General features: G+C 53.5%; 1 protein-coding gene across 1 annotated transcript in view; it reads right to left on the bottom strand.

The window, feature by feature from the left end:
• Positions 1–481: 481 nt before the first annotated feature.
• Positions 482–16,097, bottom strand: part of EPHA10 (EPH receptor A10) — a 41,377-nt gene continuing 25,761 nt past the window's right edge. The window contains 11 exon segments of the mRNA XM_023727022.1: positions 482–874; positions 1,078–1,233; positions 1,791–1,984; positions 2,249–2,398; positions 2,725–2,928; positions 3,162–3,223; positions 3,729–3,914; positions 5,079–5,204; positions 5,333–5,394; positions 9,481–9,589; positions 13,207–13,378. Of these exon segments, the coding sequence (XP_023582790.1) occupies positions 760–874; positions 1,078–1,233; positions 1,791–1,984; positions 2,249–2,398; positions 2,725–2,928; positions 3,162–3,223; positions 3,729–3,914; positions 5,079–5,204; positions 5,333–5,394; positions 9,481–9,589; positions 13,207–13,378 (1,536 nt within the window). The 3' untranslated portion in view covers positions 482–759.

The following is a 16,097-nucleotide window of genomic DNA, read 5'->3' as shown; positions in this document are numbered from 1 at the left end:
TCATGCTCCTCCCAGGGTGCCCTGGCCACTGAGTTTATAAAAGGAATGTAATGGGAGGCCTGGTGGGACCCCAGGCAAGCACCAGGACCTTGAGTGGCCTAGCCAGGACCCTCACCCTCACCCTGAGCTGTCAGCCCAAGAGCTGGTGAAGGAGAACTCAGCTCCAGTGTCCAGGGCCCTTGGGATCCAGCCCCTGAGCTCACCTCTGCCCACCTAGATCTCAGGGGCCAGTGTCCAGGCAGACCCCAGCCCAGGCCCAGGGAGCCTGGGACCCTACTCTCGGCCCAGCTTCTCCAGCCTGGGCTGCTAGGCAGCCGTGGGCGCCCCTCAGTGGGTCTGCGAGGAAAGGGGCATCCTTTGGGGCCGGCCCAGTGGGTGTGGAAGACCGAAGAACATGAGCAAGAACAAGAGCTGGGCTGATGAAAGTCCACTGTCTTCCCTTTCCGTCCCTGCCCCGCCTCCGTCTCTGAGACCTTGAATTCCTCATGGTGTAATCTCTCTCAGGGGTCCTCCCCAGGAATTTGAGCCTTTTCCAGGGTAGGGGGTGGAGCTAAATCAGCTGAGGCATTCAGACTGGGGGAGATGGGTGTAGCAGGCAGTGAAATGAGGGAAGCTGTGGCCCCCAACAAGCTCTGAGACCAAGTGGAGGAAGACAGTGCTCACTCCCGTGTGGGTGGAGAGCAGCTTGCCAGGGTCCTTGGGCAAGGCTGGAAGTCTGGACCCCGACTGAGGTCCTGGCCTGGTAGAATGGGGGGTCACTCACACCTGTACCCCCTGGCCCTGCAGCTGAAGTACTCGTGCCCGCAGGGTGCTGATCCCGCTGAGGAGGGCCTCCTGATGTTCAGCTGATGTGACGCCCAGGCTCACCAGGTCCCTGCAAACAAGGGCTAGTCAGCCCAGGCCTGGCCATCTTCTGTTTCCCCCGAGGAAGCCCTCTCTGCACAAGCTGTCCCTCTCCTCCAGACAGAGAAGGGCCTCAGATCAGGGCAGGCTGGGGCTTCCCATACAGGCTGGGAGCACCAGGGAGCTCCTGTGTCACCCAAGCCCCAGGCCTTGACCTTTGTTCCTCCGACTCACTGGGCAGTCATCGCGGCCACTGCCTCCAGGCTCCCATAGCCAGCTGCAGCAAAGCTGTCCTTGTAGCGGCAAAGGTCCAGGGCCTCCAACCATGCACCCACGGAGCCGAAGGAGGGGAAGGTAGAGAAGGCACGGTCTGCCAGTGGGGTGGGGGGCCTGGAGGTCAGAGGAGCTGTGGTCAGTCGATGGAGGGATCTGGCCCCCAGACCTGGTAGCTCTCCTAAGGAGAGGCCAGCTGAGAAAGGACAGGAGAAGGGGAAGGCAACAAGTGCCAGGGGTATACCTGGCTCATACAGGGGTGCTGGGTTACAAGGTACTCAAGCAGGTGGAGAGTGGGTTGTACCTGAGACAGTTAAAGGTAGCGGGAGTACTGGAACAGTCTGGGGGTAGAACATGCCCAGGACAGATAGGGAGGCGGCCCATACTTGGGACAACTAATACAAATTTCACTTCTTTATTGGAACTTCAAATTTCTTAGGACTATCACCACATACATTTATCCAATCGGTGCTCATTTGTACCTGGGATACGTGGGGCACAAGCCAGGAAAGTAGACGTGTGGGTGAGAGGCTGGCTGTATCTAAGGCAGAGGGCAGCAGTCGCGCCTGGACAGGCGGGGAGGCCAGCCATGGACAGGTGAGAGGCTGGCTGTATCTGGCATGGGAAGGGATAAACAGGAGTGTACCTGGAACAAGTGAGGTTGTCAGTAATACCTGGGACAGGTGGTTGTGGCACACTTCGGGGGCTCTGGGTCCTGCACCATCTTGCTCAAGATGTTGTGGATCTGGGTGAACCTGGGCCGCTCGCCTGGGTCCTTCTGCCAGCAGTCAAGCATCAGCCGATGCAGAGTGGAGGGGCAGTTCCTGGGGGGTGGCAGCCGGAAGCCATCCTCCACTGCCTTGATCACCTGGGCCACAGGGTGGGGGACAGGCAGAAGACTTTAGGTCCCCACAACACACACACACATACATGCATACATGACCCATCCCAAGGAGGGCTCAGGTGGTGGCCAGGCAGGAGGGGCTCGCTAGTATAGGGAAAGCAAGTGGACAGAGAAGAGTGGCCTGGGGCTAGGAGGTCAAGGGTCAATGTGCAGAGGTCTGCAAGCTGAGGCCTGAGGTCAGAAGTCAGAGGATCAGAAGGGAGGGAACTAGAGTCACAGGTCACTCACGTCCTGCCCAGACATGTCCCAGTAGGGCCGCTCCCCAAAGGCCATCACCTCCCACATGACGACACCAAAGCTCCACACATCACTGGCAGAGCTGAAGTGGCCAAACTGAAGTGTCTCGGGGGCAGCCCACAGGGCCGGGCTCCGGCCACTCTGTGGGCAGGCAGGCAGGTCAGGGGCGGGAAGAAACGGAGTCACCTCCCACCACCACAACCCCACAGAGCCCCAGATCAGCCCCACCTGCCCTTCTCCCAAGGCAACCAGCCCCCCAAACTGCAGCTTCATCCACAGGGAAAGCCCAGCAGCTGACCACCAGGGGGTGTCCACACTGGCATTTATTAAGGACTGACTGGGTGAGGGGCTGGGTAGAGGAGTGAGCCTGACACAGCAGGGCAGGGACCTGGGGAGACGGGACTCCAGTATCATTTGGTGGGAAATGGGCAGACCAGGCAGGCTTGGCTGGGGAAGGGGGTCCTCACCATGGTGGTATAGACAGCCTCTGCTCGGTCCCGAGGTCCCCGGCCAAAGCCAGAGATCTTGCAGACGAGGTTGCTGCTAAGCAGCACACGGCGGGCTGCCAGGCCCCGGTGGACGTAGCCCATCTCTGACAGATACTTCATGGCCGATGCCAGCCCTGGCAGCAACCCCATCAGCTGCCCGGCCACCAGCTGCCCCTCGTGCCGCTGTTGGGGGGAGGAGACTGAGGCGGGGGCTGCGCACTCTGGTCCCCTGGTGCTGGGCAGCTCCAGGGAAGTCACTTAGCCCCCTTAGGGCTCCAATTTATCCCCGGGACCCACCTGGCCAGTGGATACCTTCTTAAGGAGTGATGCCAATTCCAAACCCCACCAAAGAGAAAATTAAGGGACCAAGAACAACAGAAGCATCAGTACCCCACCCTGGGGCTCAGGCCACTCACCCTGAGGAAGCCGTCCAGGGCCCCGTGGCTCATGTACTCGGTGACGATCATTAAGGTGCTTCCTGTGCCCATGGGAGGGGAACACACATAGGCTAAGGTGTCTGCTCCACTCTGTGCACGCACGCTCCCCCACCCAGACTGGGCCAAGACAGCAAGAACACCAAGCTTCTCTAATCCTGACACCACCCCCTGGCCCCTGCCTGGCCCTAGTATCCTCTATACAAGGAACAAAAGAGGAATCGTCCATAGAGGAAAAAGGCCAAGTTCAGGAGCTGTAACAAGAGTGCTAAGAAAGGTCAACCAAGGTCAGAGTGATCTTCCACCCCCATCAGAGTTTCACCACAAGTCAGAAAGGTCCCGGGACAGCGGGTCCAGTTGCCCTGAGTCAGCAAAAGGAAGCTGAGGTCCCCGGATGAGGATCCATGCTGGGCAGTTTAGCGGTTCCCTCCCATGGCTCAAGGAGGGGCCTAGAGAAGCCAGAGGAGCAGAAGTGCCCCCTCCCAGCTCATTATGTCCACTCCCCGTGCTCCTGGGCTGGACAGCAGGGAGTGGAGCCCTGGGCCCTACCTCGGGTGACGACACCCTCCAGACGAACGATGTGGCTGTGATCAAATTGGCCCAGGGTGAGGGCCTCGGCCAGGAAGCTGAGCCTCTGTGAGTCAGAGCAGCCATCCCTCAGCATGTGTATGGACACGGGGAGCTCCTGGCGGCCGGGAAGCTGCAGGCAGCCGCAGTACAGCTCACCAAACCGTCCTGTGGGGAACGGCACCTCAGAAAGCCGCCTGGAGGCTAACCCCCCTGGCCAACCGGGGCAAGGTCAGCAGAGGTAAAAGCAACTTCTGGGTCATGGGCCGTTTCTGGGCCAGGGGCTCTTGAGTTCAAATCTCAGTAAACTGAGTATCATAAGTGTGACCTTGGGCCTCACCTCTCTCTTTCCTGCTTTTGGTCTTGGTTTCTTTCTCTGTGAAATGCGGATAACAGCCCTCCCTGCCTGCCTTACAGGGAGGTTCCAAAGCCTCAAGAGAGGACGCTGCACATTCCAAGGCTTCAAAAGCCATGAAACCCAGTGTCCACAGGAGGGGTGAACGTGACATTCATTCTGCCCACAGCCCCTTTCTGGCTCTGTCCAGTGGGTCTGGAGGCAGTGTCAGGGGATGGTGTCAGGCTCCTGGTGAAAACAGCCCACCTCCTCTGAGCACAGGAGGCTGAAGATTGGCAGACGGGAAGAAAGCCAAGTAGGAAACTGACCTTTAGACGGCAAGCACCCACTACGCGAGCGAGGCTGAGCGCTGTGCCATCGCCCTGGTTCGAAACAGTTCAGTCACGGCCAACAGAAACAATGCATGGCTTCGAATCGGTTCAAAATGGTTCATAGCCCTGCCGTCCCCGAATCAGCCCGGTATGAGGAAGATATCATGCCCATTTTACAGACAGGAAGCTGAGGCTCAGAGCAGAGAAGAGGCGTACCCCTGGTCACGCAGCTAGTCAGTGGCAGAGCCAGGACTAGAACCCAGGTGTGCCTGGTCCCCAAGCCTAGCAAAGGCCCCTCCCACTGCCCCAGGAAGGCCTAGGGCTGCTGTGGCAGTCTGCACAGGCCAATCCTGAAAGGGCCCGAGTGGAGAGGTCTCAGAACTACCTTGGGGATGGGAAGAGGGTAGGAAGGCAGGGTCACAGACCCCTCTACCCCTTTTCCCCTCCCTCCCTGGAACCTGATGGGGGAGGGGCTTTCCAGGTGGAGGTGGGGCCTGGTGTGGAGGTGGGGCTTCCTGGGTGGGACTGGGACTGGGGTAGAAGCTGGAGGTGGGGCTTCTAGGTAAGTGGGATTGGGGTGGGGGTGGAGGCTAGGGTAGGGGTGGAGGTTGGAGTGGAGGTGAAGCTTTCCTGATGGGGAACCAGTCTCCTGGATGCCCAGCTTGCCTGCTCCAAGGCTCCTCTCTAGCGTGACGCTTTTCGCATCCAGCTCCTTGGCGAACAGATGCACAGCCTGCAGTGGGTCCCCACAGCTCTGGGGGTCCACAAAGGTGCGGCGTGTTGGGACTTTGACTGGGACACAGAAAGAGACAGAGATGGGCCTGAAGAAAAGGACCTCCACCATGAGGGGGGGCTAGTGCAGCAAGGAAGTGGGCTAGGGAGTGAGGGAAGGTGGAGACCACAGCCCCAGCCAGACTCACAGTGGAAATACAGCTCCTCTTCATCGTGGGCGTCCTGACCTGCTTTGCCATAGCTGCAGGGCCTGGGGGCAGAGTCGCTCTTTAAGTCAGGCTGCCCTTGCCCTCCCCATTTACCAGCACTGAGCACAGCACCTCTCTGTCTGCCCAAAAGGACAAGGTCTGGGTCTCAAGTGAGGGACCTTTTTGTCCTGCTGGTCTGAAAGCTTCTCGCTGGTTTGACAACCCCCTTCCAAAACACACATACTACCCTAGCCCCAGACCTAACCCTCCACACTATGAACGTTCCTAGTTATTTTCCCATTAGGACACAATGAAAATTCTTGCAACCCCCAGAGGCATCTAAAACCACAGCACTGACTAAGCCGCCATCTGTCTCCTGCCTACATGTTGGTGAAACAGCGGGAACAAGACAGGCAGATCCTGCGCTCCGGCAGCTTCCAGTCTAAGCAGAAAGACAAACACTGACCATGAACTACAAGCCCACTCACAGGCCAAAGCACAGAGAAGCAGAGCGCGTACTACAGAAACAAGATGGACGTGACCTGGTCCTGGTGATCAAGGAAGGCTTCTGAGACTGAGGCAGCCACGGGCCAAAGGGCTGTGCCAGAATCAACAAAGCCACAGACTGACATTTGGGACCCCCTGAGGCAGGGCTTTGCTGGCCCAGATAAAGACCTTGGCTTTTATTCTGCGAAGAGAGGAGAGTGGGGGGTGGGGGGTGCTTTAAGCAGGGGAGTGCCGTGATCCTATTTGCATTTTAGAAAGATCATCCTGGCTGCTGAGTGGAGGCTGCTGCTATTGTCCCTGCAGGAGATGGTGGTGGCACAAGCTCTTGGTGTAACCGTGTACATGGAGAGATTTAGGGGACAAGAACCACAGGACTTGGAGATTGCTGGCATGTAGAAAGGAGAGGGGAACTTAGGAATGACTCAAAGGCTTGCCCAGCAGAGTTTATGGCAGTGCCATTTACCAAGATGGGGAGAAGTAGGCTTGGAGGGAGATCACAAGTTCACATTTACACACTCGAGTCTGCAGGACCCATGCAATAAGTATTGTCATTAGCTGCTGTCGAATTGGCCCCTGACACATGGCAACCCCATGCACACTGGAATGAGACATTGCCCGGTCCTGTGCCATCCCTATGATCTGTTGCAGATCGGACCACTGTGAGCCATAGGGTTTTCACTGGCTGATTTTTGGAAGTAGGTCACCAGGCCTTTCTACCTAATCTCTTAGTCTGGAAGTTCTGCTGAAACCTGTTCAGCATCATAGTAACATGCACGCCTCCACTGACAGATGGGTGGTGGCTGCACATGAGGTGCGCTGGCTGAGAATCAAGCCCAGGTCTCCTGTGTGGAAGGCGAGAACTCTACCACTGAGCCTCCACTGCCCCTATGGGATAAGCAGGGAGGCTTAATGAGGAGGGAGTTAGATGTGTGTGTGTCTGGAGCTTGAAAGAGAGGTCTGCTCTGAAGATACAATTGCCCAGGGAGAAGATGGAGCCTGAGAAGAGAGACTAGGAACAAGTCTTAGGAACCCCGACATTTAGAGGCTGAGTAGAGGAGAAGGAAGCCACGAAGGGGACTAAGAAATAACTGCCAGGGAAGTAGAAGGGAAATCGGGGGTGGCCAGATTACAGGAACAAGGAAAGAGAAGGTGAAGCAGGCAAGAGAGGATGTGAAAGGGCTAAGAGAGATTTGATCACATTTAGATACCGATGGGAAGCAGTAGAAAGGCTGACGTGTAGGATGAGGTGGCTGTGGCAGGGTGGTAAGCAGCATGGGCTCTGGAATCCGACTGCATGGACTTGCTTCCTAGTTCCTCCACTCAGCAGCTGTGGGACCGGGATGGCTCAGTCTTCCCTTTAATAAAATGGGGATAAAGATAACCCCACCTAATAGCCCTGTTGCAAAGAGCTTAGTAATTATTCAATAAACGTTAGCTATTATCTGACAGATGGAGTGCCTGAGTGGCAAAATGGTGAAGCACTACACTACTAGCCAGAAGGGTGGCAGTTCGAATCCACCCAGAGGCACCTTGGGAGACAGGCCTGGAGACCTGTTTCTGAAAGGTCGCAGCCTTGAAAACCCAGTGGAGCAGTTCTCCTCTGCACACATGAGGTCATCATGAGTCGGAATCTGCTCAACAGCAACAACAATTATGTGGGAGAAAGGGAGACATGATAAATAATAATGGTTCCCGAGATGATAAGAAGGGGTGGGATTCAGGTCAACGGCAGAATGAATTTGGTTTGGAGGAAGGGCACCTCCTCTATAGCAAAAGGAGGGAGAAAATGGGTGAGAGGCAGGCAGGTTTGCAGCTTTGGTGGTGAGAAACTGAGGGGCCAATGGACTGATGAGGGTGAGCACCAGGCATGACAGGCGTGGCTGAGACAATAAGTGAAGAGCAGGGAGTTTGTAGGCCAAGGGTGGAGGAGCTGGATTAGGTATTCTGGAGGTGAAGCAGTCTGCGAAGAGGCCAGGTCCATGTGAGGATATGGGAGAGGGAGGCTGAGGTGGAACAGAAGAGAAGGTCCATGGGAATGAGGAAGAAAAGAACCAAGAGGCTAAGGTTTGGGTAGGCTGTCCAATGGCTACTGAAGTCATGCAGGGTGATGGCAGGGTGTGACATCCAGGAGACGGGAAGTGGGGAGGGCTGAGTAGATGGAGGAGTGACAGAGGGTGTGGGTAAGAGAAGATGAGAAGCTTCCACAGGACAACACTCTCAAGTGAGAAGTGCGGTAAGCCAGGATGGACTGGAGAGGGAGACTGAAGGGAAGGAGGCCTTGCACAGAACAGGTACTGCAGAGACACAGAGAGAAGGGACAGGTGTGAGATGTTATACAGAGTCTGCAAAGACGGGCAGGAACGCTGGAAGAGTATGTCTGCATCTATCAGCACTAGACCGGCTGATTCTCCCCATTTCAATGCCGTTTGGTTTTGAACAAGTTTTGAAACCCACCACTGGCTTGCTCTGTCGGCTCTAGCCCACCTGCCTCCAAGGCATTCCTGGGTAGCTGCTCCTTTCCTGCAGTCTCTGCTCCAACCAGCTAAGACCGACCCACAGAGACAAGACGCTCCTTGCTTACTTCTCTCCCCTCTCCTCCCTCTGCCTCCCAGAGCCCCTGAGCTCTGAGCCAAGACAAGCTGCTCTTGGTTCCTACCTAGTCCTGCCTTTCCAACAGGTCCAGCACATGGACCTTTAAGCCCCATGAGGAAGGGGCTCCTCACCTGTCTTGCCTTCCTGACTCATGTGCATCAAGCAGAACTGACTCCAGAGCAGCAGGACAATGACCTCTCTGCCTCACTCAGGGCCAAGCAGTTAGTGCCAAACGAATGCTCACTGGCCCTCCAGCCCACAGGCAGTTCCAGGATGCTGAGCTGTGGCTCCCCAGCCAGCCCATGTCTCTCCTTAGCTCCCCCCACGTCAGCCCCAGCCCAGCTCATGCAGACTTGCCAACCTCCCCAGTCTGCTGGCCTCAGCCTCCATCTGGGACCCACCTGGGCTACCTCTGCATCAAGCGGAAGGTGGCCCTGAGCAGAGGGGGAAAATGAGGCTGCTAAAGGCTTGTGCTGCGAGCAAAAGGACTGGAATCTTCCCTGAGCCAGACCTGAGCTCTATATCCTTCCTCCTCCTACCCATTTCCTCTACCCACTCTCCCTCAAGCTTCTTTCTGCTGGGGGCAGGGGTTTTCTGGCTTATGAATTTCCCTCCCTGTCCTCCCCCCCACACACACACATAGTTTCTGCCTTTCTTCCCTTTGCCTGTATTCAAGGGTCTCAAGAGCCTTTGGGGGCAGGGGCTGGGGGCCTCTGGGCTCCTCAGGAGAATCCTAATCACACTGGAGCAGCCTGAGCTTGATTCCATCCTCAGTGATGCCTTCTGACATTTAATGAGTTAAGGAGCTAAATCCCCTTCATCCCAGAGCGGCTGAGCTAGCAGCAGTGCTGGCTGCTGCAGGAGCAGTGAGTGGGGGAGGGGCCAGGACCATCCGCACTTGTATCTACACAGCAGTGTGCCTGCACGTGCAAATCTACACACAAGCAACAAATAAATGCACGTACAGAGCTAGATGCCTATGAGCAATTGCTAATGTACACAGGGACATGACCCACTCTGGGTGACCCAGGCTGGGACCATCCACCTACCTCCTCCATACAGCCAGCACACTGATCACGGAGCCCAGGACGAGGAGGGCCGAGATGGTCACCACGGTGACAACGACTGCGGGGCTCTGGTCCCTGGACCCTGAGGTGGCTGGAGGAAAATCACGAGGCTGAGACAGGCTGGGTAAGGACCAGAACACACTCTTGTCCTCACCCCATGGTAGGGGTCTCAGCAGCACCTCTGTACGTGGTACTGCCTACCAGCAGCAGAGGGACCGAGGCTGGCCCACCGACCCACAGTAGCACCTGGATCCCTAAGAGCTGCTTCCTCTCCCAGAGCAGAACGCTTCCACTGCTGCCCAGCTCTGAGAGAGAGGAGCAAGGGCCCAGGCAGGCAGGGCCTGGCCTCCCCTTTTGCTTCTCAGCAGGGAAATAAGAGACTTGAAGTGGTTCTGCGGGGTGAATGGCCTCTGGTCTGAGGTTCCGCCCACCCGCCACCCAGACTGCTCACCAACAAGAACTGTAAGAGCTAACATTTAATGCTCAATTAACTCCATCAAGGCACAGTGCTGTGTGCCTTAAATATATGATCTTGTTTCATCATCACAACAATCCAATAAGGTAGTGTTGTCTCCATTTTACAGCTGAGGAAACTGAGGTAGAGAAAACTTACATAAATTGCCCAAGGTCACCTAGCTAATAAAGGTTGAAACCAAGATTTGAACTTGACTCTAAAAGCCTCCTCCTGACTCCAGTCTCTGCTTTGAACTATTTCCCCAAGAAAGAGGTCCAGGGGACCCTGGGCCCTCAGCATCATCCAACCATTCACCTACTCAACGTATATTCACAGATGGCCACCTCGTACCAGGCTGGGGCTGGTGCTGGGGAGACAGCAATGAATGAGCCAGAGTCCCTGCCCTGGAGGAGTGTGTGGACCAGTGGGGGAGATAGAAACAAAAATCTGAACTGTAGAATGAAAAAAGAAACAGGGAGATGGGCAGAGCTGAGCAGAGAGAGGCATGAGTATTTCTTCCTAAAGCCCATGAGGAAGGCTTCAGAGCAAAGGTGTCATCTAAACTGGACCTGGACAGTTGAAAAGGTTTCTGGGGATGCTTCAATGCACTTGGGTCTGGAAAATGGCAAGCCATCCCATGTGGCTGGAAAACAGACTGTATAGAGGCAGAGTAGTTAAGATGTGTAGCTGGAAGTTCGGGCAACAAGGGGAACTAGGGAGAGACGAACCTGGAGGACCTTGAATGCTGGGCTAAAGAGTATGAACTTTATCCTGAGGACAACTGGGAGCCAGGGCACAAGGGACAGAGTTCCTGCCAAAAGGAAAAGGAACAAGGGGTCTGCTGGGTTGAGGGTAGGGTGGCAGGGGAGGTGCCTGAAAGAGGTAAAGGTCTGGGGTAACGATGGAAGACGAGGAAAGTGCTGAGCAGCACTAAGACTGAACTGAGATTGGGAAAATATACTTCTCCAGGCACCATATGGCCTCAGCACAGGGCAGGAGAAAGAGCCTGTCCCACATTTGGGGACTGGTAGGGTGGTACAGCAAAGCATCCAGGGAGTGAAGGCTGGCAGAGCTGGTGAGCATTTCTGAAGTGGTAATTTGCAGTGTTCGGGTAGAGACAGATGTCGGGCCAGGAGGGGCTGGTTTCTAGGATGTCACAGAGCTAGTGAGGAGGGACAGAAGAGGGAGATTTAGAGGCCAATGAGGCTAGGGTCACAGAGGGTAATTCAGAGCCCAAGATTCCAACGGCAGAGAACAGGGTCCAGGGTGCAGCCGGCGGCAGAAGGAGAGGGGAGTTTGCAAGGAATGTTTCAAATGAGGACACAGACATGTGGACACAGAAGTGGAGAGTGAAGACCAAGGCAGTTGTGGTTGGTAGCCCTCTGGATCCCCGCTCCTGGTATTCACTCCCCTTGGGTGTGGGCTAGACCTAGTGACTCATTTCTAATGAACAGAACATGGCAAAAGTGATGGGATGTTATTTCCAAGATTAGGTTCCAAAAAAACTGTGGTTTCTGTCTTGGGCACCCTCTCACACTTTCACTTGCTCAGAGTCTCTGAAAAATCTAGATGCCGTGTTATAAGTAGTATCGCTATGGAGAGGCCCATGGGGCAAGGAACTGTATGTCACCAGCAAACGGCAGTGAGGGCCTGAGAGGGAAGCAGATCCTCCCCCAGTTAAGCCTGAGATAATGCAGCCCCAGAGGATACTGTGATCGCAGCCTGTGAGAGACCCTAAGCCAGCAGCACTGGCTGAGCGACACCCAGATTCCTGACCCACAGAAACTATGAGATAATAAGTGTCTGTCGTTTTAAGCCACTAAGTTTTGGGATAACTTGTCATGTAGCAATAGATAACTAATACAGTACTGAAGCATGAGCCTGAGTTGCGGTCGTAGCCCACTAGAAAAAGTGCTCTGTAGATTGGGAGCCGCATTCTCCCATAGCTAGGGCCACAGCAAGGGAGGCTGGGGACCTGGGCAGTCTCTACTGATGGAAAAGCACCAAATGAATGAAATCACCAGCTCTCTTCAGCTAGCAATCCCCAGCTGCGGCACTCTCCACACTCCTCCGGCCAACCCCATGAACCGCTCTGTTCAGAAGGCTTCTTCTACCCAAAATGCCTTCCCTGCCCATCTTCACATACTCAAATGGTCCCTAGCCTTCAAGACACAGCTCCATCTCCTCTTTCCAGCACCTGGCCAAGGTCTGGCACAAGACAGGCATTCAAGCAAGAAGTGCTGTCTTCCTTCCCAGAACTCAAACTCCCTCAACATTTTATCTTCACTTCCCTTTGGGCTCGGAGCTCTTCCTATCTTGGATTAAAGTCATGTAGCAGGTTGGAAAGAATTATTATCTTGACAGCTGGTGCCAGAATGCCTCTTAGGGGGAACTGCCTTTGTTCAGGAAAATACTTCCATGAGCTGCTCACGGTAGATAGAGGTGAGATCCTGAGGGCTGGGTTAGTGGCAGGCAGAACAACAAAAAAGACAGCGAAACTGCTCTGCACACATCATGGAAAGGAATTTGGGAGCGGGCAGAAGAGGAGAGGGACCAGGGGAGGAAAGCAAAGGGAGGAGGAGGGACGGCAGCACAGATCAGGAGCTCTCATGCTCAGCTTTTGTTTCATTTTGTTTTGATAATAGCTTTATTGAGACGTAATGCACATACCATACAATTGCACCCATTTAAAGTGTACAATTCTCCTTTTGTTTTGTTTACTGCTGCAGTGCAGCGGCCGTCCATATCCCCTGACCTTCAGGGAAGTCTGCTCCACACTCCAAGGTCAGGTGGGGAAAAGGACAGGGTCCCATGTTTGAGTCAATATCACGGCAGAGAGAAAGAAGCAGAGTGAGATCAAGAATTACACATTCAAAGCCAGAGGTGATCATGAGGCCATAACCAACCCCTCCCAAGAGAATGGACGAAATCTTGGGGAGGGAAAAGGATGTTTCCACAAGACGTTGATAGATCAAAAGAGGCAGAGAGGCACCAGCTGAGACATCGGTCAGAGCTGGTCGTAAGACCCTCATCAGCAAGCTCCACCAGGACAGGTATCCATCTAATTCATGTTGGTGAACAGGTATTTATCAGTACCTTCCAAATTAATTGATTAATTAGAGTGTAATTAAACTGTTCTGCAGCTCCCTTAATCGGACTAGGCACAGATAATTCTCCCTCTCTCTGTCTCCCCACCCTGCCCCATCCCAGACTCTCTCTGCCCAGGTCCCTCTCCGTTTGCACACACCACTTACCCTCCCCTGCGGTCTGCACTTCAATGCTAGGGTTAAAGCTCTGGGCCTCCCAGGAGGGCCCCGGGGACGCCGCCCGGATCTGAAAGACGTAGCGGGTAGCCGGCTTCAGGTTGGTAACGGTGACTGCAGGTGCCCCTGTCTTCACCATGGAGTAGGTCTGCTCACTCTGACCCTGGGGAGGGATTGAGAGATGGTCTCATGACAGACCAGTGGAGAAAAGGAGCAGCAGGCTGGAAAACACGGATTGGGTGGAAGAACCTGACCTCAAACACCTTGGGGAAATGCCACAGATTTCTTCCGTAGGATCTCCAACCTCTCTTTCCACCACAAATTCCCACACCCTCCCACACTCAATGGTGTTTGTAGCTGAGAGCAGCCACACCTCCAAGTAAGAGAAACTCTAGAGAAGGTGCTAGATCCTTCTTCTCTGAGATGATAGAATGATGGACATCAGGGCATGGCAGTCCTGAGGCGAGCCAGTCCAGTACCCTGGTGGGCTTGATGCCTCAGAGAAAATAAACCATGACAACTGTCCAGTCCTTGCTGGCTCACAAAGCTTTTCCATCCACTTGTCATCTGATTTCCACAACTGAACTGCAAGGCATGGAGGATGGAAGGTATTACTGGTTTAACAGATAAGGAGACTGGGCTCAGAGGAGTGAAGAGGCTTGCCCACGGTTCCCCATAAGAAAGTGGTAACAGCAACAGCTATCACTGATGAGTGCCTACTCATTGCCAGCTACTGCCCTGCCTCCCTCAATCTTCAAAACATTCTTATTGAGTCAGAATGTTTATCCCTTTTTATGAGGTTCAGAGAGGTGAAAAGACTTGACTGAAAGTCACACATCAAGGAGGTATCAGTGCTTGTTGCTCTGTATCATGCTACCCCCAGTTCCACCCCCAATACATGTGTACTGGCAGCTTGAGAAGACAAAATACTATAATGAAACGTGCAAAGAGTTGGAGTTAAAAAACCAAAAGGGAAGAACACGCTTGGCATTTCTCAAGCCGAAAGAACTGAAGAAAAAACTCAAGCCTCAAGTTGCAATACTGAAGAAGTCTATGGGCAAAATACTGAATGACACAGAAAGCATCAAAAGAAGACGGAAGGAACACAGAGTCACTGTACCAAATAGAATTGGTCAACGTCCAGCCATTTCAGGAAGTAGCATATGATCAGGAACCAATGGTACTGAAGGAAGAAGTCCAAGCTGCACTGAAGACACTGCAGAAAAACAAAGCTTCAGGAATTGATGGAATACCCATTAAGATGTTTCAACAAATGGAAGTAGCATCGGAAGTGCTCCCTCGTCTATACCAAGAAATTTGGAAGACAGTTAGCTGGCCAACTGACTAGAAGAGATCCATATTTATGACTATTTCAAAGAAAGCTGATCCAACAGAATGCAGAAATTATCAAACAATATCATTAACATCATACACGAGTAAATTTTGCCGAAAAGCATTCAAAAGCGGTTGTAGCAGTACATCTACAGGGAACTGCCAGAAATTCAAGCTGGATTCAGAAGAGGATGTGGAACCAGAGATATCTTTGCTGATGTCAGATGGATCCTTGCTGAAAGCAGAGAATACTAGAAATACGTTTACCTGTGTTTTATTGACTATGCAAAGGCATTTGACTGTGTGGATCGTAACAAATTATGGATAACATTGCGAAGAATAGGAATTCCGGAATGCTTAATTGTGCTCATGCGGAAACTGTACACAGATCAAGAGGCAGTCATTTGAACAGAATAAGGGAATACTGCGTGGTTTAAAGTCAGGAAAAGTGTGTGTCAGGGTTGTATACTTTCACCATATCTATTCAGTCTGTATGCTGAGCAAATAATCTGTGAAGCTGGACTACATGAAGAAGAACAGGGCATCAGGATTGGAGGAAGACTCATTAACAACCTGCGTTATGCAGATGACACAACCTTGCTTGCTGAAAGTGAAGAGGACTCGAAGCACTTACTGATGAAAACCAAAGACCACAGCCTTCAGTATGGATTACACCTGGACATAAAGAAAACAAAAATCGACGGGGGAGACGTGGTCAACATGGCGGACTAGTTAGACGCTTCCTATATCCCTCTTACAACAAGACCTGGAAAAACAAGTGATTTGATTCTATGTGAACATCTGGCAGTCCTGAACAAGGCAAGGTTAAGAAATCCCTCTGAGTCATACTGGAGAGGAAGACCATTTGGAAGAGGTGAGGAGCGCTAGAGCCGTGGCGGTGACATAGCAGAGACACAGCCACGGCTGGGCCACGGTGAAGCAGGCAAACAGCTGTGCTGTGCGTGTGCTCAAGAAGCAGTTTCCACATCGAGAGAGACCCGGCAGCAGAGATTCTGCTTGGACACTCCGAACCAGTGAAGAGCAGCTCCCAAGAGGCGGCGAGTTAAAAAAAAAAAAAAAAAGCCCATTTGGGAAAAACCTCTTTCCTTTTTACCTCTTACCTCTGCGCTCTGAACCGGATTTGGGAAAAACCTCTCTCCCTTTTACCTCCTACCTCCGCACTCTCCACCGGATTTGGGAAAAACCTCTCTTCCTTTTACTGCCTCCCTCCCCGCTCTGCACCTGGAGTCCACTGGGCCGGAAACAGATCCCAAAAGGTGCCCTGACCCCTTCTCCTGGCCTTGGAGAGGGAACAAATAAGCTGCTGGCTCCCCTAGGCCATGAACAGTGTTAGCCCTCACCGCCACAGTACAACAGGGCAAACATCTGAAGTTTAACTTCAACTGCTTCAGCTGTGAACGGGGAGATTTGTGATCCTCGAAACAGCCCTGCCCCTCAAGTAGGCACTTTTATCGATCTGCAGCAGGGTCTTGAGGACTGGTGATAGTTCCTAAAGTGCCTAGTCACCTGCTTCAGGAGTTCAAGAAAAA

This window comes from Trichechus manatus, unplaced genomic scaffold, assembly GCF_000243295.1.
Source record: "Trichechus manatus latirostris isolate Lorelei unplaced genomic scaffold, TriManLat1.0 scaffold00015, whole genome shotgun sequence".
In the NCBI taxonomy this organism is placed as follows: domain Eukaryota; kingdom Metazoa; phylum Chordata; class Mammalia; order Sirenia; family Trichechidae; genus Trichechus; species Trichechus manatus.
This window is presented reverse-complemented; position numbering and strand designations above follow the sequence as displayed.